General features: G+C 44.1%; 1 protein-coding gene across 3 annotated transcripts; it reads left to right on the top strand.

Annotated features, from left to right (window-relative positions):
- The first annotated feature begins 549 nt into the window (after positions 1-549).
- LOC142589675 (cytochrome P450 3A4-like) lies at positions 550-23,325 on the top strand. 3 transcript variants are annotated; one of them, XM_075701209.1, is made up of 14 exons: positions 550-742; positions 1,159-1,255; positions 6,946-6,998; positions 7,499-7,595; positions 11,402-11,527; positions 13,262-13,514; positions 18,286-18,416; positions 19,019-19,130; positions 19,234-19,327; positions 20,253-20,361; positions 20,442-20,530; positions 20,828-20,968; positions 22,062-22,227; positions 23,151-23,325. In XM_075701209.1, exons 1-14 carry the CDS (start codon positions 687-689, stop codon positions 23,229-23,231), a joined length of 1,605 nt encoding a protein of 534 aa, XP_075557324.1. In that variant the 5' UTR covers positions 550-686; the 3' UTR covers positions 23,232-23,325. The 3 variants fall into 3 exon arrangements, with proteins under 3 accessions (XP_075557324.1, XP_075557325.1, XP_075557326.1); XM_075701210.1 differs by lacking the exon at positions 11,402-11,527; XM_075701211.1 differs by lacking the exons at positions 6,946-6,998; positions 7,499-7,595.
- Positions 23,326-25,708: the final 2,383 nt, after the last annotated feature.

Here is a 25,708-nt window from a genome sequence, read left to right as displayed (position 1 = left end):
TATCAACCTTCTGACTATGCATTTGTGGCCGTCCGCTCTCCCCCCCCCCAGGAAAACCTTTCATTAAACTTCAATTTCAAGTGAGCGTTTGTCCTGTCCACTCCGTTTCTTCCCGCCCGTACTTCCCCTCGACACTGCAGTATATTGCCTATTTGCAATTGTGGGTTTGTGTATTTATGTGTATTTGTTCTTTCTCTGTCTTGTCGTTGTTGTTTTAAGGTGTGTTCCTGTTTTCAGTACTATATTCCTTGGTGGGGTGTTTGCATAAGCCATGTGTCCACCACGTGCCTTCATAGCCCTAAAAAGGCGCATATATTTATTAGGGGAATACAGGCATTTGCCGAGACAAACTCTTATCGTCAGAGATACCCACATTAGATAGAAGGCCTTATTGTTCTACGTTACCCTTTCCCCCGACTTCAGAAGCGTGTTGACTACACACCATGAACTGATTACTTCGCAAATATTGACCTCAAAGATTTCCTACATATAAAAAGAACTAGGTTTGGAGATAAGGGAATAGTGTTTATAACGTCATGATAAGAAGAACAACCGCGCAGCCTCCTATGCGACGCGCCACAAAAAGCGCTCATAGGCCCTTTCGCCACAAGTACATGTTTGTGTGTTCCGTAATTTAACTTTCAACGTCGCATTAACGTCGTAATTTAACGTCCGCATCGCAAACCATGCTTGACGCCTTGCTCCTGAGCGTCATCATGGCACTTGCTACTTGGTTCGTCATGTAAGTACGACTATCCTGTTGTATTAACGAAGAATATAACTTGGAAGAAGGCCTGACTTTACTAAGCAGAACGTACTTGACAATCAAACTTACATGCATCCAACATATTAAATCGAAAAACTGTATCGCTGCTTTTTAACAGAAAAAAGTAATAGCGAGATGGCCTTTCAAGTAAGCGTCTATATGTCAAATAACTCTACGTTTAGTGTAGTCTTAAACTGCAATTATAAGTTTTCAGAATGATCAGAATTTATGCTGTCTTCACATTGTGTAAGTACACGTTAAACATTCTTTCATATCGAACTACTGGCTTTTATGATCAGTAGCGTTTCTCAGCCTTGAAGCACCAATTTCAAGCGAAATAAGAACTAGCTGTACGGTATCCTCGACACCATACGTTGTTACGTGTTTTCCAGACAACGCAAGAGACGGCTGTCGTTCTTTAAGGACCTCGGAATCCCCGGACCTCCTCCAAGCTTTCTTTCAGGAAACCTCTCTGAAATAATACACAAGGTAAAACGTGACTATCCGCAACAAGATTTGGGAAATAGATTGCCTAGAAGTTTTTTTATAAAGTCAGAAGTTCGCATTCTATAAACGAACCATGGGTCGCAATTCATGCTGTGAAGGTGGTTGGACAACGAAACTGTAAATGACGCCTAGAACAATTACCCATTGCGAAATGGCTCGAAATTATTCACGTGCGTCATTCACATGCACTTTAGCTAATTATTAACTCAAGAGGTTTGAACGGCCTGTGACTTGACTTGCGCTGCTACTTCGTGCACCTACAAAGAGTGGACCAGAGACAAGCGAAATGCACTTACATGGAATCACAGTAGACCACACACGGAGAAACTAAATCCAAATTCTGAGTCCAGAAATTTCTTCTTGATTCTAGAATTTGCACATTGGAAACAATTGATTGCATCGTACCATCATCGCTTGGTCGCGCTTTAGGCTTCACGACATTCATCATCATCATCCTACCGTGCTTGGCGCTTGCGCTGAGCGTCCTGGACACGATATTTATCCGTGTCATGAGCATGACGCCATTGTTCACATGGTCGTCTCTGTTCGCCGCTCCTCGTACGCACGCTGCTCTTCAGGAGTCCTCCCTATACGTGACCTTCCCATAGAACTGACACAAGACAAATGCAATGCGGGCCCTCTTTATATCCTCTTTATATAATGTAGTGACGTCATATCCTGCGTTACAAGCTGTACTGTCACGAACTGCTATTTCGTTTGTTTTGTGTTGGTATTGACGTCACGCCCCTGTTACAAGCGGACGTCGTTATCAATCATATTGTGCATTGTTAACGACCGCCTTATCATCCATCATGGTTACACGAGACGTGTTTTGTTGTTTTTATTTATCAAAACAACCAATGTAGTATACACTGTATCTGTGATTCGAAAGGAGATGCACACTTATCGCTTCAATTTTAGCCTACAATGACGCACCCCAGGATCGGCCCAAGAAAGAGGTCATTTTTGCCCAAGGACACGACAAATGCATTGGGGGCTAGAGGCATGCAGCTTCTCTGTAAAAGTTGTCTGAGAATGTTCTTCAACAGCGTGTTCTATAAACATGTGGCAACACAGCCTTGTAGAATTCACATATTTGCCGCGTGAGAAGTGTTCAAGAGGCGTATAACGGAGGAATAATAAAAAAATCTAGGCTGTTTTATTACAGTGTCGGCATCGTAATGTCATCAATGATTTTTTTAAAACAACTCTCACCAACTTACGAAATATAAAAGGCATAAAAATTTACACAGTATTTGACAAGATGAAGCTGGCCGGACAATGGCTGGACAATGAAGAATAATCAGTGGTTTGAATTAACTTTCAAAACATTTATCAAGGGGACAGATCACAGTGATAGGATAGATCTTCACTATTTGAATTTTCTTTGAAATTATTCAAGATATGAGCATGTGAGAAATTCAGCAATCAACACTAACCCAAGCATGACTGCCACTTCAGGGAACGAAACGCGAGATCGTGCTAAAGAAAGAGAACACCGACGCTGTTAGGTTATTGCTTCGGTAAATAAAAGCTCGGGGAGGTGTTGCCTGCATATTCCTCACCACTGAAATTTGTCAAATGCGAAAAGTTATTGATGCGAAAGCATTATGTGCCCCAATACGCGAAAATCCATCGGTGTCATCGGCGTGACGTCGGTTTCCAGAGCGAGCGCTGCGGAGGCAAAGGAACTAGCGATAGCGTTGATCGTCACGACGAGACTCCACTGGGAGTACGTCGTAGTTTTGACGAACTTTCACACAGCATGCCGGAATTTTTCCAGGGCGAAAATTTCGAGGGCCACACATCGCGTTCTGGTTGGAGCGCACCAGCTTATGATCAGGAAAACCCTTATGATCAGGATACCTTGATGTATCTGCTCGGTCTCATTACACATAATTTGTCTCTTCATGGAGCTGATGACATTGAAGTTTTTGATGGGTTCAAAAGCTTAAGGTGAACCGAAAGTGAGGATGTAGACGAAATAAGAATACAACCAATTTTCTCTCTTATTGACCTGCTCACCCCGCGCCTTACTCACATTTACAACATGTCTTTAACCTCTGAAATGTTTTTCTTCAAGAGCTGATAATTGCAAGAGCAACTGGTGCGCACAAAGGTGGCTAAAGATATAACAAGTAACTACAGACCAATCTCAATTAACAGCGAACGCTGTATGGGACTAACCTTCGGTAGCTTTCTCGGCGTCCGGCAACGGAAAAAAATGCTCATCTGGGCCGATCCTGGTGTTAGCGAAGAAGGGTCCAAGCTCATTTGCACATACCCCTGTGGACTCGGCGAAACATTAATGCTCCCTTGAAATATTCTCGTCACCCGTGGGACCTAAAGATGTCCCAGGCACACGGTTAAGAACAGGTGTTTCGTTCACTCAATGTGCATGCGGAAGATCTCAAACACGATACAATCCTGAACGAGATACCCCTCTTTTGTCTTTCGGAAACGTGGTCAGACTCATTCGCCCAGCTCAACGGCTACATCAGAGTCGTGTGTGTTCTCCTGGCGGAATCCCACCCTGCAGGTGCTGCTAATACGTAAAGAACAACATTTAAGTGCAACCGTGCGATCTTGGTATGCGCAGAATCGTCACCGACTGTGCGGATTTTTGTACAAACGGAAGAAGGAATCGTGATTTCGACGGTGTACATCTCGCCCTTTACTTCCAAGTCCGAAATCGAATATTGCTTCAGGTCAGGCTGCTCGACTCAAACTGCTCTTTTTAAACAAAACGAACTAATTTTGAAAGACATAGAGGAAAGGAAACTAACATTGGGAGTATTGCTAGATCTTTCAAAAGCTTTTAACAGAATTAACCATAGAACATTAAAAAAAATTGAATTGTTGTGGTACATGCGAAATTGTTTTCGATTTCACAAGAAGTTACGTAACCAACAAAAAGCAATGCGGATCAATAAATAGAAAATTATCTTCGTTTAAACTTATAAAGCAGGGTCTGCGTCGAGGTAGCGTATTGTGACCACTTCAATTTATCATTAGTGTAAATGAAATTATGAATAGTGAATATTCCATTAACTACATTTTTCACGCAGATGGTACCAGAATATACTTCTCAGGAACTAAGGAGGATGAACTTATATATTTGGCAAATCAAATAATCAGCAAAATGTATAGCTGGTCGGTAAAGAAGTCTCTCCAGTTAAATTGCTCGAAGGCAAAAGTGGTCCTCTACACAGCGAAGTCCAGGCCTTGTGATCTCACTCAACCCCTCAAACTCAACGGCACGAAAATAGAACTTTCCGCTGCAGCAATAATTTTGGGTGTTATTTTCTATGGAACCCACCCACCCTGCTATGAGACCACCGTACCCATTACATAAAAAATAAACTTACTAAAGCGTTAGGTATGATCAGCAGATGCCCGAGGTTACTGCCAAAACCACAGAAACTTTTGATTCACAGCGCACTATTTGCTTATCACCTGCGCTCTTGTCACCTCATTTGGTAGAATAGTACTAAGAGATCGCTAGGAAAGTTAGTTTCACTTCAAAAGAGCACCTTACGTGCTGTTTCAGGCTTCTCTTACAAATCACATACGCGTGATATATTTCGGAGGTTTAGAATTTTACGTGTAAACCACCTTTACGAGTATCAACTTATAAGTTCTTTCAAATGTGATGTGATTAAGGGTACTACACATATGAGATACATTGCAAACTTGCAACAGAATGCATCTTTTCGCCTGAATCGATACACTGAACACTAGGCAGTTCCACGCCACCGCACTAATTAGGGCCTTCAAACACTCTCCTATCATTTTCCATCAACACTTAATACAAAGTGATGTAAACGTACGTTATATATTCAAGAACGCATTACTTCAATTACTTTTGTGATTTCTAACTTTTTGTGCATGACCTGGAAAGTGTTTCTTTACCATTTCGAAGTTGTGGCACTTCTACTCTTGCTGTATGTATATATATTAAATTATCTTGGCACAAATATGTGCAACGAATATGTTGCCATGTTTCTGTATGTTGTCCACCGGGAGGTGAGACTAGTCAAGCTCCTTTTACGCAGCTTTTATCCTGCCATCCCCACCGCTTATTCAGTGTACTTATGCGGAAAGAATAAACTTGAAATATTCAATGAAGCTTTCGCATTCCCGCACGAAAAACGTCTTAAATGTCGCTGCCGAATTTTGTTTTTTAGCAATCAGCGACAATTTCACTAAGACCAGCTATAAAATCTGCAGATCTCCAATTCTTCTTATAATTTTGCAATGAGCAAACTTTTATACTTAATTAGATAATTCATGATTTCCCGCGGCCATAAACCATTCAGGACTTAGCAATGCAAGAATAATATTTGAAACACTAGACTTCAATCTGCCAAATTATGTTATAAGCTCAGCACGGAACTATCCTTCACTTTGGATGGAACGATGAACTGTGCCACAATGAATTGACCCTGCTGTTTCCTTGAATTCGATTAGATTAAACAATACCAGCTGCGGTTGTTTATTGGCTTTGGTATGGCGCTACTAAGCGCCAGGTTGCGGGTGGAAACCCGGCCTTGGCGGCCACATTTCAATGGGAGCGAAATGCAAAAAACACCAGTGTATTTAGACATAGGTGTACGTTAAAGAACCCCAGGTGGTCAAAATTAATCCGTAATTCCCTTCTACGGCATGTCCCATAATAAGATCGTGGTTTTGGTGCGTAAAACCCTACAATTTATTTTTTAATTAAAGAAACAATCGATGAAAGGGGATACCTTCCACCGGACTGTAGCATGAAGCTACAAAGTTATGCCGGACCAGGACGAATTTTTCTGTGACTGCCAGCTTTCTTTCTGACAATTTCATTTTTCATGAACGATCCTGCACCTTGCGGGCTTCCTCATAACTTGTTGGCAACATTATCAAAATAACGAAAATGCGAAAGTGGCATTCGTCATTTCCGGTGACAAGTCATGAAATTGCAACTGGCATAAATTAGTGACAGCGCAGTTTTCTCCGTTTAAGACATTGCAATAAGCAATTTGACCAAATTTTAAGGAATACCCACAGCTTTGCTTTCCTTACAGTGGTCACACCCCGCGCAAATACCGGTGGTGCAAACTGAGGAGCCCCATATTTTTCAAGGCTAAAAACACCTTTGGTAGAATTAAAAACAACTTTGTCTTTACAGAAGTTTATCCTATCCTATATATTTTACGGCGTTTACAGCGACAGATTTTAGACCCTTTTACAACCATGTCACATCTACCATATGAATTCACTGTCCATTCCATTCACAATACATCGTTAAAATTACCATTTTTCATGGCGCTCTTTGGCCATACCTGGCCCTTGAGCCATTAAACGCCACATGTTATCTTTACAGAACACGCTTTTAGCAGCCTGCGAATATTGATGTGGAGAAGTAAGTCATCTATCGCAGTTTAGTATTCTTTCTCTTGCCTGCAGCAAGCAAGCAGTTGCAGCTGCCCGCAGCATATTGTACTGCCTGCAAATTTTAGTTAGGCTGTCGGACCCTGGTCTTTAAAAAATCCCATACGAGACAGCATACCCTCTTTTGACTTTACAGAAATAAACCTTACACAACGTATTCAGTACGGGTGGTTTCATTTTGCCCTGGCACGAAATACAATGGCCGTATTATACAGTATTTTATTTTTGCTGCTTCTTTTTAGGGGGCACTGGTGAAATTCAAGGAATGGTTAGACAAATATGGGGACATCGTAGGGTACGTGTTCTTTTTTTCTTTTTTCTCTCCTGGAAGACACCTAAAGAAATGTAAACTAAACCAATCTGACATGCCGGATAACTCTAGAGAAACTGAATTCGGAACGATAATCTTACCTAGTTATGAGATGGTGAAATATGATTCCATTGCACTAATTGCCAGTCCTCTACTATTGTCAACTGCAGTGACACCAGAAAAATAAAATATTAGTCGGCGAGGAATAAACATGCTATGCTTAGCCATCCCATCTTCTGGGTCTGATAGTTCAGGAATCGGTTTCATAACACATGTGCAATATCATGGTCTGGTCCGCTAAAATTTTCTCATCATACTTTCAAGAGTTATGTCTTGCGAGAGTGTTCACACACTCATAAAAAATACACTACACTTGCCGGTTTATCGAGCCGTAATGCCTGTCTGTGACGTCATACTTTCTACCATGTACGTTGTACAGCAAGTCTGGTCTACGTAAACTTCCTTTGTGCCATGGCTTTTTGCAGCTTCTACAATGGTGTTCATCCGTTTCTTATTGTGAAAGATCTTGAGCTAATCAAGAAGATCCAGATAAAAGATTTCAACAATTTTACAAGCCGAGGAGTAAGTACAAAAGTTTAGTCTTCAAGTTTGAATCTTTTAGCCTTCATGTTCCTTTTAGCAGTCTCATCAAATAAGCCTCGTTGGGTGTTTTGGCTATACAATTGCAAGTTATAAAGCACCGTCCTACGATCTTTCCATGACGAACCCTTTTTTAGAGTGCTGCTCTTTGTCGCCCATTCCTGCGGCGAGCGTTGGCGTAGCGACCGATCGAACGAGCACAACAGCGCAGGATGAACGAGCATCAAGGAGCGCAGCAGTGAATGAAAATTGCCGATAGCGGAGAGAGCGCGAGGAGGAAAGTGGAGGAGGATGGTATGGCGAAAGTGTGAGAAGAAAAGCGTAGCTCCCCGCGAGACGCATTCTGCGACAATCGCTACGATATGGCGCCAGAGTACCGCGGATGGTCTGTTCACTCTTTTATCTTTCTTCGGTCACTGCTTTTCAACAGCTAACAACTGTTAAATGCTATTCCTCGATGCATGATGCGCCTTCATGTACGAGAAATATCTCGAATGTTACCGATAGTTCTTTCCTTTGGCTGTGGCAACCAAAGCTTTTTTGTAATCTGATTGTATGCGTGACGCGAATTGTGTGGTACTTTCTGTAAGCCACGCGGGCACCACCGATACAATGGAACCTTCGACGAGTCAGGTACGGCATGAAAGCCCACGCGCTTGACCCGCAGATCGGATTTTCGACGATCGCCGATTCCGCTCGCCGCTGTCGTTGCGCTTGAGCGTTACTTGTCTTGCTTGGCACAAGTTCGCCTAATGAAGTGTTAAATTTGTAACAGCTTCGACACTACGCCGTTCGTCACTATCCCTACCACGTGTCAATATAATCATAATACAAAATAGTGTCAGCCAGTTCTTTTAGAACAATGAGCGACGCAACCGCTAGAAGCGCCTCGCCTGCCGTAGCTGCTCAATGAGGTACCTGAGTAGAGGCTCAGCACCGCCGCCGAGAGGACATTGTCGTTCAGAATCAAATTCTTTGCCACAATATATCACGAATTCAAAAGACTTAAGCAGCTGCGCTCAAAATTCGCATTAAGGAGTATCGTAATCGTCGAACTTTTAGAACGCAGCTCTTAAGGCTCACTCACACCAGGCCGACCAGACACCGATTTCGCTCTGCCGACTTTCGGCGACAGCGTTTTTTACCATTGTCTGTCACAATGTACCGACGCCAAGCTCTCCACCGATCGTCGGCTGATTCTCGGTGTCGGTACATTGTGACAGAGGCGCCGACACGGAGGAAAAAACGCTGTCACCGACCATTGGCAGACCGAAATCGGTGTCCGGCCGGCTTGGTGTGGGTGCACCTTTAGGCGCCTGTTCTTGTGGCGACCTTCAGCGTAATCGAGCGAACTTGCGAAGGATAAAAGCGCGAACGCAGAGCGCAGCGGGGGATGAAAGACGTGAGCCGGAAAGCGGGAGAGGAGGATGCAGCGGAAAGATGTGGAAAGCAGAGGAGGAGGGTATGGCGAAAGCGTGAGAAGAAAATCGTAGTGTGGCGGCGATGCCTATTAGATATGGCACCAGAGTATCGCGCGTCGTTTGGGAGGTCCGTCTGCGGTGACTGCTGTGCATTGCGCCCGGCGTCACCCATGTGCTGCCTCTCGCGATCTTCAGGTTCGTGCGGCAGGCGCCCCACATTTCGCTCCGTTTGCTACGTGCCTCACGAGACAAATTGTCCGCGGCTGCCAATCTATCGCGAAATGAAAACACGTATAGAGCTGCGCTCAAGTTCCTCGTTATGGAGTATCTTGATCATCTTTGAATTTTTAAATCATGAAGATTTCCGACACTGTGGAAATCAATGTAAGCTAAGCCTTCTTTCATCCCGCACTAGCGCTATAGACTTGTGATTTATCACTTCAACAGCTCAAATGAGCATTTCAATTGTTGCAAAGCAACAGCTCTCATGATCGAAGAGTGGCCTTGGGACGATTACTGACAATTTATTAAGGACAACTAAGCCCTTTTACATGCGTCAATAAACATTTCAATATTGCGAAAATGCCAGCTACCACAGTCGCGACAGAGCGGTAAATACGAGAACCAAACACGAACCATTTGAATATTGAACGCTATGTGGTGGCTTTTTTTTTCCCCACGAGGTGCCACTGCACACAACAATTTGCTAACGTACAGCAAACGAACGCAAATTTAGAGGACATGTAGACTCCTTTGTACATTTTATGATTGTTAGTGGGCGCTTCGATCGTCTGAAAGCGCTGGTTGCGAGGAGTCTAGACGGATACCAAACTGAAAATTAGGCGTACGCTAAAAGCCTGCTCCTCTGTGGCCTAATGATTAAAGCACAGGGACCTTGTTAAACTGCTCCAATTGGGCAAGTATTTTTTTTCTTATTTTGCCTGGGTTGGGCGACAGCTTGGTAGGAAGTCAGGCGAATGACTCTCGCGAAAGCCTGAGCAGGTAGAAAAAAACATTCGCTTCAAAAAGTTGGCGATAGCAGATATACAGTCAAATTAAATATTGCCAACCAACGAGGCCGGGAAGCCAGCTACTCCTTTCGCAGCAAGCCTCGGGCACTGACTTTCCTTACTTAGACTAATGTCCATAACCAAGAGTACTCTTTTGCACTTTACCACAGGAGTGGGAGGTCCACGTCACGGTTACGTCACAAACCCCACCATTCTTATTTTTTAATTATTCGCTCGTCTGAAAATAAGGCTGCGCAGGATTTCATTTAGTGCTAACTTCTTTTTCTAGGCGTATACATGCTGCAGGGATACCCCGTGTAACATGTGCACCACGCTGGGTACAAAACTAGGCCTGTATAATATAACGCGTCTTTCCTCTATCTTATATTTTTTATCGCCCACCACAATACGACCGGCTGTCATGGGCGATAACGCAGGCGGAAGGTGCTATGAAGTGCTGACAAAGCTCGAAAGGCCAATGATGCGGAACCGAATCGTCACGTTCCGCCCGTTGTATTCAGGGTCCATCGTAACACTCGGACAAACGCTATTGTAGAGACTTTTTGAGAAAGCGTTAAAAAAATTGCGCCTTTTTAATGCTTTATATATCAGTGGGCTTGTCAAAAGAACAAGGTGATAGTGGCTGAAGTCACTACCAAGAGTTTACGAGGCCATCTCAACTACTTACCGCCTCTACTCCTGGGCGCTCGAACTGGTGTTCTAAGAACCGGTAACGATTCTTTTTTTTTTTTTGCTTATCAGAAGTAAGTATAGCAAGGCCACTTACTAAGGCAAGCCCAATAATTCACGCTTCTATCAGCTCTCAATTGCTGAGGCAGGACGTGAGATAGAGAAACATTTAATTATAAATAATAACGGGCAACCGCTGCCGTATAGCCAGTCGAAATTAGTGAAAAATTTATAAGACTACATAAATTTCCATCTTAAACCTGTCGGTATCACCAAGGCACCCTCTACTGTCGATCAAATTGCTGTATCGGCATGCCAAATCACCAGCTCTACTAAATTTTATTGCAGCTGCACTGATGCGTCAAACGTAGACAAGACCACTGTGCACCCTGCTGTGTGTTTGCATCACTCTATGCATTCTATCCAGTGTGTTCATTTGTTATAAATGAACCTTGGAAAAAGTTTCAGCCTTAGAAATTTCTAATCCGAAAAAAAAATTTTTTCGTGATATTTATATTAAAATATCTACGTGCTTAGCTATGCTTATGTCAGATGTTTTTACCATCTGCTACGCAATTATATTCGCAGGCTTATGGCCGTAACACACAAAATTATTTGAGTGATTCACAGTGTCTCCAGGAAACGGGCTGTGAAAAAACATTTACAGATGCCGTCGAGCTTCGCGCGGAGCCATCCGATCATGAAACTAAGCTTGGTCAACGCGGAGGGCGACCGCTGGAAGAAAATGCGCAGTGTCCTCACGCCAGCCTTTACGAAGAGCAACATGAAGAAGGTAGGCGGCGCTGTTTTTGGCTCGGTGGAAATACACGTTACTATAGTAAAAATCGGTCAAGCGGACATATGAAACTGAAGTTAGAGCTGATCGAAAATGATTGAACAGGGAATGCGCAAGGCTGCACTCATGAAGGCAAATCGTTTGTATTTTTTTTTCAATGTTTTGACTCCAGACTTATGCATCGCTTGTTCCACTACTCGTGATTGTAATGGTGATGGTCATGAGTTATTGTCATTCCTTTTGAAACTAGCGGGGGCAAATAGTCACCTAGCCTGAGTTACTCAGGTATGCTAAACACGTTTTTCATTCTAGCATTTTTGTATACGTCATTTTAATATTCTTTCTCTTCCCCAAAGTTTCGCTGTCTAACTTGTACAGCTACCTATGCCTGTAATAGATCCGGTCGTATCAATATCTTCCCTACTTTTCTTACGCCAGTACTGTAAACGACTATTGCTTATCTAGAGTGCAGTCCGCTTAATGCGTCCGTCCGCTTTAAATCCAAGCGCTTATGGAAGTCCAAGCGCTTCTCGTGATAGCTTCAAAGTCTCCATCTTCCTAGTCCTTGTTCTACTTTTGAGGAGACAGATGCGAAACAAGGTGCCTACTGTAGAGGTGCTTATTCTTGCATTTTTCCTTTCCTTATTTAGATACTTCTTGCATGACGTCAGGGCTCAGCTTCTAACAATTTTAGTACCTGAACCTGGCGGTCATGATGTCGCCAGTGCACGAAATTATCACGCTTGTGCAGCTTTGCTGTATGTCGATGACCCTTCTTCACCAGATCATCATTGTTATCTATAGCTGTCAATGGGAGCAAGATGACCTTGTCGCGCTGTCTCATTTTTTGTTTACGCAGCTTGTCGGCATTCTAGTGCCCAAAATGGCCGCCATGATGGCGTCAAATGCAAACCACTGATCACAGAATAATTTTCTGCCCCAAACACTCTTGTCTACAAATTGTACGAGCAGTGCGTTCCATCCGGCATGCCTCAGTTCCTTCTACAGATCATAAGCATCACCAGTGCGATGCAGCTTTGCTTCTACGCATGCGCTAACATATGATCTAGCCGATACATGGCGACTGCCACAGAAGTAAATTACAAGAAAGGCGATGCGCCAAGGTATCACCTTTGTGTGGTTGCTTCTTGGGGCAAGTGGTCTGTTTCATTATAGAATAAGTTAACAGATATGCTACAGCTACGAATGCCAAGCAAGGCATGCGAGTACTGCCACTCCTGTGTATTCGCCGCCACCTATTTAAGACTGCAGGCTAAGCTGCGACAGAAGCTATGTGTTTCGAACCCGCTATGTATTGTGCAATAAAGTTCACATAAATGTTCTTTTCAGCCATCTTTTTTTCTTGCTAAAATTGCTTTTTTTGCATTCTTATCTAAATTGTTGCATATTAAGTGCCAGAAACATGTAAATAGCCCCCTTCGAAAACCATTAAAGCTCACATTTAGGGTTCTCCGCGTGAAAGCAGACAATATGGTCTAGCAACGCATACGCCGCGTGGCAGCCGCAAAGCAACCACATAATCAGGGCATCATTGATAAGGACAACCAGCAAATAGACGCCTAGTGTTTCTGACACAGGGTGGGAGATCTCGATGATACAGCTATGCTGATGTTGCTGTATCAGTTGCTCAAATTTTCATACATCGGTGGAAGATATTGTTTTATGCTCCTTCGTATTAGGAGCGATCAAATGGAAGTGTTGTTCTCTCAGATGATGAACCTAATGGACGACAGCACCAACGAGTTACTCGAAGTCGTAGAGTCCCTACGGTCGAAGCATCATGCCATCGAGTTTCGCGAGGTGTTCCAGAGGTTAACGGCTGACGTCATAATTCGATCAGCGTTTGGCCTCAGATCCAATCTGCAACAAAAAGATCGAAGCAACAGTCCTACAGAATCACTCTTGCAAGAGGGCATGAAGAGTTTTCAGCAGTTTCGTCGCTCGTGGATAAACTTCCTTGCTGGTAAGTTCAGATATTTTGTACGTAGCATTGCGGCAACAGCACAACGCACAAATGTGCAGTAATTCAATGGGTGGAAAGTAAACAAGAAGTACTGCTCAAACCACCTTAAAATAGCTCTGGTCAATGCAATTAGTGTTGAAGAAATGTAGCAGCACAGCATATTTCCGCCACCTAAGCGCGTCGCACTATGAGTCGCGTACTCCTCTCTCGCACTTATTCGGGACACGCTGCGCAATCTAGTGTTGCCGCCACGAAGAGCGCGCGAGGCAAGTGTGTTTATATGTGTGCAGAGAAGGAGGAGGCTGAATAAACTTTGTAAAAATGAGCTAATGGTGGAGTCCGAAGTGGGCGGTGTCCCTAGTCCAGGATGCCATGGGCCTGAGCCGATAGCTTGGCCCTGCTCACCAGGCAGTGCTGGTCTTCAGGGCACGGGCTTGTCAGCTGGGCCTCCCACTGCTCGACAGTTGGTCCGGTTACGTGTGGTGTTTACGGGTTGTGTCCACACTCCCATACCATGTCGTAGAGGGTACTGGGAGCAGAGCAGAAGGCTCACTTGTAGTGTAACGGGCATGATACATAGCGTGCAGCAAAGTGTCAAGCGGGAATGTGCAGGTCGGTAGTTTGCGGAAGATTACCGCCTCTTCTCTAGCAAGCTTGGGATGAGTAGGTCTTCCTACCCAGTCTGTAGTGGCTCAGGATGTCGCTGTATGTTTTCGATACGCCACCATGTAGGTCTACCGGGGCTCGGGAAGCCGATGGGATATCCTGGAAAATGTGGTCTCAGGCCGCGGCGTGAGCCGTTAGATTACCAGCCTGGGACTCGTATGCCGGGGCCCAGACAACGTATATTAGTTGAAAATTGTCGTTTCTCGAGGATGATCCAGGCTTGTTTAGAAATGCGGCCCTTCTTGTAATTTATGCACGCTGTTTGCGAGTTCGTGATGACTGTGAATTGACCTTCCTCTTGCTTGCCCATCGTGGCCGCCAGAGCTATCGCCATTTCTTCCGTGGAGTCGATGCCTGAAGTGTTTACCTAGGCCGCTGCTACCTCTTCTCCCTGGTCATTTTCAATTGCCCGTAGGAAATTCTTTGCAAGACATGAATGTTGTGCAGATTTTCTTGAGTGGTAGTAGCCCAAACAAAATGGCAATAACTAAGCCGAGATTGAAACAAACTGTTAAAAATCATCATCAGAAATTTTTGGGGCAGTCTATAGCGATGACGATAAACAATACCAATTACCTGTAATAGTTTTACTGCTGAACAGTCGACATGTGTAACGAGGATAAGGTTTTTTGAAAGATGACACGCAATGTTTTAAAGCTGGGTACAATTACAATAGGCGAAATATTTAGTAGTATGGGTTTATTAACCCTTTATATCCCACAGGTGTCTCACGAGGTGAACATTGCTGAAATCTATATTTTTAGAGTTCATGTTCATGGAAAGACACGTGAAAAAAGTTAGAACGATTCCTCTTCATTTTATAGGAAATTTTATTATGCCACAAACGTTGCAGCTAGGAGTGGGGGGTAGAAATTCCCCGAAAATTTAGGATGCATGAAATTTCTCAAAGCAGTTGATTTTTTGTGCTTCAACGCACAAATACACAGAACACTTTTTGCAAAAGAACCTTCTGCGCCTGGTGCAAGAGCTTAACTTGCACATGGGGGCGTTTTTTTGCGCCACTTTCACTGGCCAATGGCCAACATTGTCGTGCCGCACAGAATGTTCAACATGATGGGCTCTCTTTGAAACAACTCCAGCTGCTGAGCCTGATGCCTTCAATGAAATAGTTGGTGACACAACACTCGCAGGCACAGGATCATCACCATCCCGGTTCAATCCGGGCATGCCCTCGAGTGAGCGCATCAATCCAAGTGCCACCCGGAACTTGAAGTCAACCAGCTGCATATCTGCCGATTTCGCTTCGCGGTAAAGCAGAAAAGCATTCACAACCACAAGATCGATAAGGTGAAAGCCTATCCTTTTGTACCACTTCTTTGTTTTCAAGTCATTTCTGTAAAATGACAGAAGCATATCTGCTTTGTCTACTCCACCCATGCTCTGGTTGTACACCCTAATGATGTTGGGCCTCTGCACATCCACATATGTCTTGGTCTTTCTGTCGTAGCGCCTGCATGTATCAAAAGGTTCAATGCTGTGGGTGTTTGATGCAGCTGTCACTGTGCGGTTGTCGTTCCAGGCACAGATGACAATTCCTGTGCTCTTTTCTGAGCGGAAGTCGAGTGACCCTCTCTCTGCTTTTTTCAATTCTTTTTCAGTTTTCAGAGGGCAGTTCCCACATCTTGTTTTTCTCATGGTGGCAGTCGCTCCAAGTACTCTCATTTTCATTTCATTTAAAAGCTCGATGGAATCGAAGAAGTTGTCGAAAAATACTTCTGTTCCCGGAGGGCAATCATGAGTGAGTCGCAAAACGACCTTCCCACTTTCGCCTACGTCTTCCGGGGTGTTCGGGGGGTCTTCGATTAGGTTGTCACCATACATGTAAAGCCGATATACGTATCCAGACCGGCCTGCCAGGGCCCAAGCTTTGTAGCCCCATTTTTTAGGCTTACTCTTCATAAAAACTTTCAGAGAATGTCTGCCCTTGAAAGGGATAATTATTTCATCTGCAGCAACGCAAGTTTCAAGTTTGGCAGCTTGTGAAAATGTGTTATTTAGGCTCGTAAGCACATGTCGTACCTTATGGAGACAGTCATAGCCTTCTTCTCCTTTTTCCCGCGCTTCATCATTGTTCCCTGCATGAAACAGGGACGTGATTTCGTCGAACCTGTTTCTTGTCATGCAGTCGGCGATATCCGCTTGACGAGTGTTCGCTGACCAGTACATCCTTATAAAAGGAAGGTCAACAACAGACATGTAAAGGACAATGCCAATAAACGTGCGCATCTCGAGGACTGACACCGGAAGGATTCGAGCGCGATTTTCTTGGGTCCTGAATCTGTTCGTTTTGAAAGTGAGGTACTCAATGAGGTCAGAGTCAACGAGTTTCAGGAACATGCTCAAGGGGCTCTTCACTCTTTCTAAACCGTCCGCAGGCTTCAAAACACTTTCTTCCTCTCCCCGATTGATACTGGTGTCCTTTTTCACCCATTGCCAAATTTTTTGTTTGCTTCTTCTTTTTGGTTGATGTGACCTGCACTTCTTCTTCACTGTCTGAAGAGCTTTCACTGACATTCTGCACTTTTCTCTCCTGCGGCGTGTATTCTGCATCGCAATTCGACCCCTTCAAGTTTTCGTCCTCACTTCCACTAGGGTATTCGAAAAGAATTGCTTGAATTTCTTTGTCAGTCAAGCGCTGCCTGCATATAAAAAAAAAACGTTCTTCAACATCAATACACCAACACAAGTCGCTGCTATACAACGAGTATGAAGGTTCACTTGATGGAATATAAATTCGGTGCCGCAAATACTCTGACATAAGCGCTCAATGAAATCATACTCGTTCATGCATTTCTCTGGAAGGACGGACCCCAGCTTCCTGGCTGCCACAAATGTGTATCTAAGCTGAACGAAGTGAAATGCTCTACAAGGAGCAGTCGTAGCAACATGAAACTGCGTAAGTATATTCGCTAGACTTCCGCAAAACTGCTGTCAGTGTTTTCAATATTAAATTATCAGAGTTCAGGTTACTACAATAGAAAAATAACGCACACTTACCGCCTTGGCAGGCTGCACGTGGAGTCTATGTTTTCGATGCTCAAAATGCTGTTGTGCGGTCCCCGTGGCGCCATCTACTGACAGTGAGTGCAAGCACCAGCTGCCACGTTCGTGGCAGCTAGGAACACGGGCTTCCTAGAGCATATTTTCTACCTCGAAAAAATTAAAACAACACTGCCACGTTTGTGACACCTGGGATACAAAGGGTTAACGACAGCGCTTTTATTTTTACTGCGAAATAACACAGTTTTCGTTTTTTTTTTCGTATTTAGCCTAAAGCCCTTCTGACATGCCCATTCGTCTAATTTCTTTAAGGTTAAAGTGGCTTCATCAATTAATTCATCAACTGAATTTCCTATTAGAAGGATGCTGGTTTCATCAGCGTAAATTATATAATTTGCAGCAGAGTTTATATTTATAATGTCATTATTGCAAAGATTCAAAACAAAGGGGCCCTGGATGCTACCTTACGGCACACTACAAGACCAAATGGCGCCCTCAGTGGCGATAAACTTTTCTTTTAAGCCCTCAGGTAGCTCAGGTAGTCAGAATTACACTTTAGTCCCCAACTGCGACGTGCCTTATAATCACATTGTGCTTTTGGCACGTAAAATCCCAGAATGTATTTTAAATGAAACAATGTGCAAGTTTATTCAGGTGCACAACTGACAGTGCATGCAGAAGCAAAGCCACATTAAAGCACTGAATACTGCGCGAACGGCAGTCCGGCACATTAACACTTCAGCCAGGATGCGACGATCCGGGTGAGGCAATGACAGTGTTAACCTTCTCGAAGGCTAAAAAAAATGGCACACGACTACTTAATACTAGTGCTACTGTAGTACGTCGAATACACTTGCTTGTGTCTCGCTGTGTGTTCCGTGTGCTACACAGACGAACACAAGCGGGGCGCGCAAGGTAACATTTAACATTATCTAAAGGCTTTCGTATACGCCGCCAACGTCACCGCCAATTACCGTCAATCAACGCAAACAACGCAGTGATTCACTGCCATTGATTCCTACATATATGGCCATGTCTCTGTCCCATTCCATATTTCATCTTTGACCTTCTTTTTTTCTTCCAGCGTGCTTTCCGGAGTTTAAGCTTTTATGGAGAACGATCATGTCATACAGTTCCGGGCAAATCAAGACTGCCACAGACAGGACGTATGACGAAGTTGCTCCTATCATACAGCTGCGTCGTGAAAACGGCGAGGTAGGTCGTCCAGAGGTCGCGCAGGACATTCACAGGCTGACCCTTCCCCAGAAAAAAAATTCATCTTTGAGAATCTACTCCGGCTTCTCAGGGAGCCACATGCGGTGGAATTGTGTGTTGTTACGCTGTAAGCAACGTTTAACTTATGAGTTATCATCCTACCGGTAAAGCAATTCACAATACTATCACGCTGCACCTAATACTTAGCTTCATGGGAGATCTGTGAACTCACGGCATTATTTCCAGGCGTCAGCGGCACACAGAATCAGAAGCTTGGCTTTGGCTACGACGAGCCGAGTGTAATGAAAGTTAAAGTAGGTGCTTTTAATAAAGCTTTCTGTGGAGTTCTCCAGCCACGCCTGTAGCGTCATACCAGCTAACATGACAGCGGATTGCAACAGTTGCCACTGTAAGGCTAAAAGAGATTGGTTGTAACCAACAGCTGCGTGGTAAAGTCATTCAAGTCTCCACACCAAATTTGCCAAGAACCCCGTAAGGGCTAGAAAAGATCGATAGGGACTCAAGCGCAATTTCGATTGCATCTCATCTGTCGCTCTCATTTAGAAATTTCCTGATGAACGGGCTTTCTTTGATCATTTCAGAAGGATAGAACCGATCTTCTGCAGCTGATGCTGAATGCCGAAATTAAGCATGAAGTACCCATTGACGTGCATTCGCTCACGGCGTCCGATGGTTTCGACAGCGCATCTCAAGGTAAAGCTAAAATCTGGCTACTTCTCAAAACGTATCTGATTATTGAATAAGTGGTTTCATCTTGCGAGATGGTAATGCAATTTGTCTCTGCTTTGTCTTTCAGAGAGCCAGCCTGTCAAAGTGAACGACAGCGGGAAGAAACGCTTTCTAACAAATACGGAAATTTTGGCAAACAGTTTCGCCTTCTTCGTAGCCGGGTGAGAAAACGCGGGAAGCTGATTGTGTTTGCTAACTGTTGGATTAGAATAGTGGTGTTGAATAAAGTAGTGTGTGCTTGCAAAGTAAATCTCTTTCTAAGAAAACAATATATACGTTGCCGGGTAACCATTAAAAGACCGACACTAATTCCATTTTTAGCAAGAAATAAAAGCAGTGTACTATCACTTTTATCCCAAGTAACTCCAAACGCGATATTCATAGAGCTTGAAAATTCTTCATTTTGATTGCGTGTTGGGTGCATAGTTTGTTGGAACACTCCGATAAAATTGCAAGGCCACGGCAACACGATCAGCAACTGAGCCACCTGAAGTGCCTCCCTGTCCGGCTTTTTGCTCAACCAGTATACTGCCTATGATTTGCACCCAGAGCTGACGATGGGCACTGGTATATGGCAATCTAGTGCTACTGCAATCAGCTCATGATTTGTATGCTACAAATACTGTATGATGGAAACAATGAAGTCTGGAACAATGTAGCGTGGAGAATGGAACAATGTAGTGTGGAGAACACCCGATATTGAGTACGTGCCTTTTATGGAAAGTATCACCTCAGTGCACGCCTATATCTCGATAATAAAATTATTTCCTCTTGTGGCCTAAAGAATGTTTAAGTATTCCTGTTGTTTGCTTCAGCACTATTGCCATGTAATACAGTTTCTTTACAGCACAGCGGTAATTATTTATTACTCAGAGTATGATTTACGCCGGAGGCTTCAACTTGCCCGCACTGATAGGATATAAAATACAGTCAAGTGGTATACTTACTCTATGTGACAATGTTTCTCTACAAAAGCTGCTTCGCCCATCACAGGCGAAGATAGGATGCATCAAATTTCACATTCTCTCCACATATTTCTCTTGCCAATTGTAATCATTGTATCATTAATGCACATGTAAATTACAGGTTCGAGACAACAGGCACAGCTCTGGCTTTTACAGCCTATCTCCTTGCAAAACACCAAGACGTTCAAGGCCGTCTTCGAGAAGAAGTCCTTGCCGTCCTGAAGAGAGATGTATGATTTTTTGGAAATCCTCAGTGGCACCTTTTATTCATTACATCATTGTAACACCACAGAAATATCTGGTGTTTCAGGGATCGTTTACGTACGACAACGCTTTTGGAATGAAATACATGGATCAAGTTATATCGGAATCGCTTCGCTATTTTTCGCCGGTCGTAGGGTGAGTCATATTTTATATGGTAACACCGTTCAATATTTAAAGTTAGCAATAATGTTAGATAAATCTTATAGCGTTCGTGATTAATTTTGTATCTCTGTAAAATTACGAGGAGGCTCTGAAGACGTCAGCATCTCGAACTTTGAAACTTGTTGGTTGGTATTCTGACAAAAATTAAACCATCTCCTAAGCATTCGTAACACCGCGCACTGTGGTACCAATGCGGAACTTCACATTGTTGACGCTTTTACTTTCCTTAATTTCAAAGAATCACAGAAGTTTGCTCTCTCTGCTTGGTAGCTTCACGACAAGAGGATGTGCTAGTGACTACGTTCACAAGGACATCACTATACCTGCTGGAACTAGCATTGTTATTCCCAACCAGCAGATGAGCCATGATCCAGCCTTTTGGAAGAAACCGCAAGATTTTGATCCTGAAAGGTAGTAATCTTTTTCTTACCATCTTAATTACCAGGGCCAATATTCGCAACACGTTCTTACGCTAAAGTCCTTCGTAGGAGTACATGGCAAGGAATCATCATGTCTGACATAATCTTACCGATGGTGGCCGGCAAACAGCGGTTGCGAGCGAAACTCATTGTAAAAGGCATTGGAAGAAAAGAAAAACAAAGAATGCGGCACCTATCTCCGGCTCCTTGGGCCGGATTCACAAAGATCTTTTCTTCATAAGAGCTGTATTCCAGCTGGACAGCCGCATTTCCTAATGATATATCCGGCTCCATGATCGGCGTCAATGTGCTCCGACCAGTTCAAACATAAGAACATATTTGTGGACACTGACCCTGATGTATCGCGCGGAAAGTGTCTGCTCTTAAGAAACTTTGCAGTTACTCATGGTATTTGGCAGGTTGGGACCTGTGTGTAGTATTCTTGCTTATTCAGGTCAGTGAGCTTTATGTGCTTTTATAGAAAAATGAACTGTACACAATATATAGTACAGTACATAACTGCCCATGAGCATTACGCTTCAATCTTATCAGTTCAAATTGCCCTGCCTATTTGTGGAATCTCGACCCTATTCTCACAAACGTCCTCACACTAAGGCTGCATAATCCAGGCAATCACAATGTTCGTCATATTATTTGTGACGGACCGGCGAATAGCGAGGAGAACTTATGAACGGAAACCTTTGTAATTTCGGTGCCTGAATAATAAACACCGGGAACTCTATTCGCCAGTTCGCTAAGATACTTGAAAGAAAAATTTTTTTGCTATGAGTTATAGTAGATTATTGGGGTTACCTCACCGACCTCTCAAAAACAAGACAACATTCTAGGAAATGGCCTGGATTCAATGGTTTTTTTTTCAAATGAAACTGAATTAGTTACCAACGAATTATGCACCATTGATACATGTCTGCTTTCCGCCGGTCAGCACGACAGCGTCGCCTTCAAGGGAGTCATGAGAAGAAATCAGATTTCTAAGTAATTCAAGTTGCACGACTGCTGTATGACACGTAAAGCCATGCCGCAGTTTTCTAATTTCATTTTTATTCCTTGCTTATATTTGGCAGATTCAGCCCTGAGAACAAAGGTCAGATAGATCCCACCGTGTACCAGCCTTTTGGTCAAGGCCCTCGGAACTGCATTGGGATGCGCTTCGCTCAGCTCGAGATGAAACTAACCATGGCCAAGCTTCTGGCAAAGTACAAGCTTCATCTGGACGAGCGTCACATTCAGGTGCCTGCTCCTCAGAAAAATTTAGGTGCATTATTTTCATGGAAAGCTGATGTCGCTTTTGTTTCCAAATGAAAAGTAAATGCACATATAGGGATTCAGGACCTAAGCTTTTTAGGTAGAAATACTGAGCCTGTGAATCGATATCGGTTTCTCTTAGCTGTTGCATCTCTTATAACTTGAACTCCTGCGTATAAAACCTCATAAAAAGGTGTACAGGCGAAATCCAATTATTTGAGTTTAATTCAGCGGGAGTGGTTTTCGTTGGTCAAAACTTAGGTTTCCGTTAGGCGATACTTAGATGCGGTCCATCTGATGATATTGTTGCTGTGATGTTTGCAGCTTGTGCTGTTTGTGCTACTATATAATGAACTGCATCAGGTGACCGAACAAGTTAGGTCTCTGGAGACAACTTTCGGCAAAAAAAAGTTTTTCAAGTACCTTTACCAAAACATTGGGTCCAGCGACGTTCCTAGTTCGGCCAACAATTGCCGGAGTAGTCCAGTGGGTGTGGCGATGCACTGTTGAGCTGGAGGTGAAGGGTTCGATCTCTGCCATGCCTGCTACACTTCCATGGTGGCATAATGTAAATGCACTCATGTGCTTAAACATAGGTAGTGCAAAAGAACCCCAGGTGGAAAAATTTATTTCGAAGTTTCTAAGTAAGACGTGTGCCTCATATAATAATTCGTATTTTCGGCACGTAAGACCCAAAAATTTGGCTTATTAATGATATTTTTCTTGATAACTCTTGATACCCTCGTTTCAAATTTCCTGAAAAATTCTACCTTGTTACAAGTTCATTATGCCAGAAGTAGCAGCATTTTGAGGTTACAGCAGAATCAGCATTGCTTAATTTGGGTCGTTGAGAATATTCGGGGCACATGAAATGTGTGCACTAATCCACCCTTTGTTTATCATCGCAGGTGAAAGAGTTGAAGCTCGAATCTACATTCAACTTGGCCTACCCGAAGAATGGCATATGGATGAACGTTGAAAATATTTGAAGGTCAAGTCTACATTTGTAAAAAATGAACCCACCACTCTATTTCGTTCTCCCTTAATGGCGTTACTTTTTATAAATGAATGCTTCCCCAGTTACATTGGTAGTCGTGGGGTGAACGCGAAGGACACACGCAGACACCAAAACAACTGAGCGAGTAGGCCCATAACAGCTATCGCTATAATATGACAAAGCACAGAACTCTGCGCTTGGCTTTAATTCGAAAGTGCATAATAAGGTGTTCAATTTCCGCGCTCTTTGTGAGTAAGGAAGCACCAAGAACTTAGGTTGTGCTCAGTGCCACTACTTGCTCATCGCTTGCCGTTGACTTGTGATGATAAAAAGCGCACGTTTCACTTTCGCGCTCAACTTGAAGAATAGACGTGATGGACGTGCCGCCATGTGAAATGCGGAGACCTTTCACCCACTGCCTAGATATTTTAGTGTGATTAGCGTCCATTTGAAACTTTACCCAATTTCTGGTTGCTCAGTCTGCAAGTAGCCCTTTTCCCCCAGTGGTCCTAGTTGTCCACTAGCTTGAGCCACTAGGTGTGGGTTGACTGCTGTCTTCTCGAGCAGACAACGTAGGCAACTGGGTATGTGACCGGATAGACAACTTGCTGTTGGATGATATGTCTTGCAAAATATAGAACACTTGGGTCCCATTGTACGTGCCACTGGTTCTGTTCCCCAACACACAATTCCCCCACTGCTTATGGGATGTTTCTACCTGGTCATTGTTGTACAATTGTTGAAATTGATGTGCCAAGGTGAAACGAGGAGTGTGCACTCTTAATGTGATCCTGAACCGCACCTTGGGCTGGACGCAAAAAAAAGAGCGCAGTCCGCGGATGACATACTCTGCTGTGAACATCTCCGACGCATTTTGCAGTCATGCGCGCTACACGCAGCTCGCAAGCGCAGCGCAAAGGTTACCGTTTCCTCAAACGCTCATTTTTCAACAGAATCTTTTCAATCTTTTCGGGGTGCTACACTTTGTCATATATCAGATTGTCATACGCTGCTGCTATTGTCCAGCAGTTGACGTCAATCTAGAAGGGTGTCTTGGATCGGTGTGCTCCTTCCTACTGTTAGTGCGCATATTCATTGATGTAGTTTAACAAACAAGCGGAAGCGATCGAAGAGCTTCTTTCGAATGTCGATAAGGATCGCGTACTTCCGGAAGAAGCCGGCGATCGTCTGCTCAAGCACGGCCGCGGCCACCGGCGTAGAAATTAACCTTTGGTCACCCTGCATATCGATGTCGTAGCCCTCAAGTCTCGCTTATTTCGACTAGTTTTGAAGACTTCACTAGCCTCTAACCACGCCAAACTTAAGGTCAGACCACACCAAAGGCGCAGCCACTTCTTCTTTTTTTTGGCGGGGTTGGGGGGGGAGGGGGGAGTTAAGGTTGCATTCCCGGGTGGGGGAAGCGGAGGGGGGTAGGGTCTAAGGTCACATTACGCTCTTTTGTTTCGCATGGTCGGTGCATAATAATGCAACTATTACCTTGAGCAGGCCCTTGGCATGCCTAAACGCATGTACCATCCTGTACTTGTCTGGGAATGGCGTTCGAAGGATATGCGCCTTTGTTCATGGGCGACGTGCCAGGCATAAAAGGGAACAGGGTGCTGGCCGGAAAATTTTCGCAGGAGAGGGCTGAAGCTTGGTCAGCACTTTCCTTCTTACCTCCACCCCCATGGCTAAACCACCAGACCACACACATGCTTATCAGCGCGCGCTCACTCCTGGCCATTCTTGGTAGACGCCTTGGCAGACTTCACTTCGTATTGAGCTATTGATATCACTTCAAATTGCACAAGCTGGATGTGGCTGCTATTGTGGCTACTACTGTGTCGTGGTCCTAGTCAAGACCGTATAGCGGCTTTTTGACCACGGCCGTCATCATCCCGAATGTTGGAATAAAATTTGATTTGATTCGATCCTTCGGTCAAGCTGGTGCTGGACATAGCCCGTCCGCACCACGTAGCACGGCCAGACCGGAATATATAAGTGCGAGCGCGCACTCAAGCATTGGGGTGCACAAAGCAAACTCTGTCTGTAGGCGGCACAGTTTCATGTAGCTGTGGTCAGTTATATAGCCCACTAGATATCGAGGCCGCCGCGGGAAGCCACGACGAGTCCGCAGGCTAGGTGACTATTTGTGGCCGCCCCGTTTCAAAGGGCATGCCACTAAATCATCATCGTCGTCGTCATCATCATCATGATTGAGTGCCCTGAAGCTCACTGAAGAACGCGTCTGGTGCATCGTAGTCACCAAAATCGGAAATGGTGGCGCTTGCGTGAACATCCAATAATAAAATTTGAACTGTGTGCTTCCGTGACATTCAATGGGAGGAGCGCTGTGGACACGCCCCGCTACGGCGTACCCTTCTCTATGCAAGGCAGTGAAGAAAGAGCGGGACCACCGCGAAGGGGATCTTTCATTACCATTAACTCCAGTTAGGTTGAGTGCATTGA

The sequence above is a fragment of the Dermacentor variabilis genome, chromosome 8 (assembly GCF_050947875.1).
Source record: "Dermacentor variabilis isolate Ectoservices chromosome 8, ASM5094787v1, whole genome shotgun sequence".
NCBI lineage: Eukaryota > Metazoa > Arthropoda > Arachnida > Ixodida > Ixodidae > Dermacentor > Dermacentor variabilis.
Note: the sequence above shows the minus strand (reverse complement) of the source record. Positions and strands in the feature narration are given on the sequence as shown.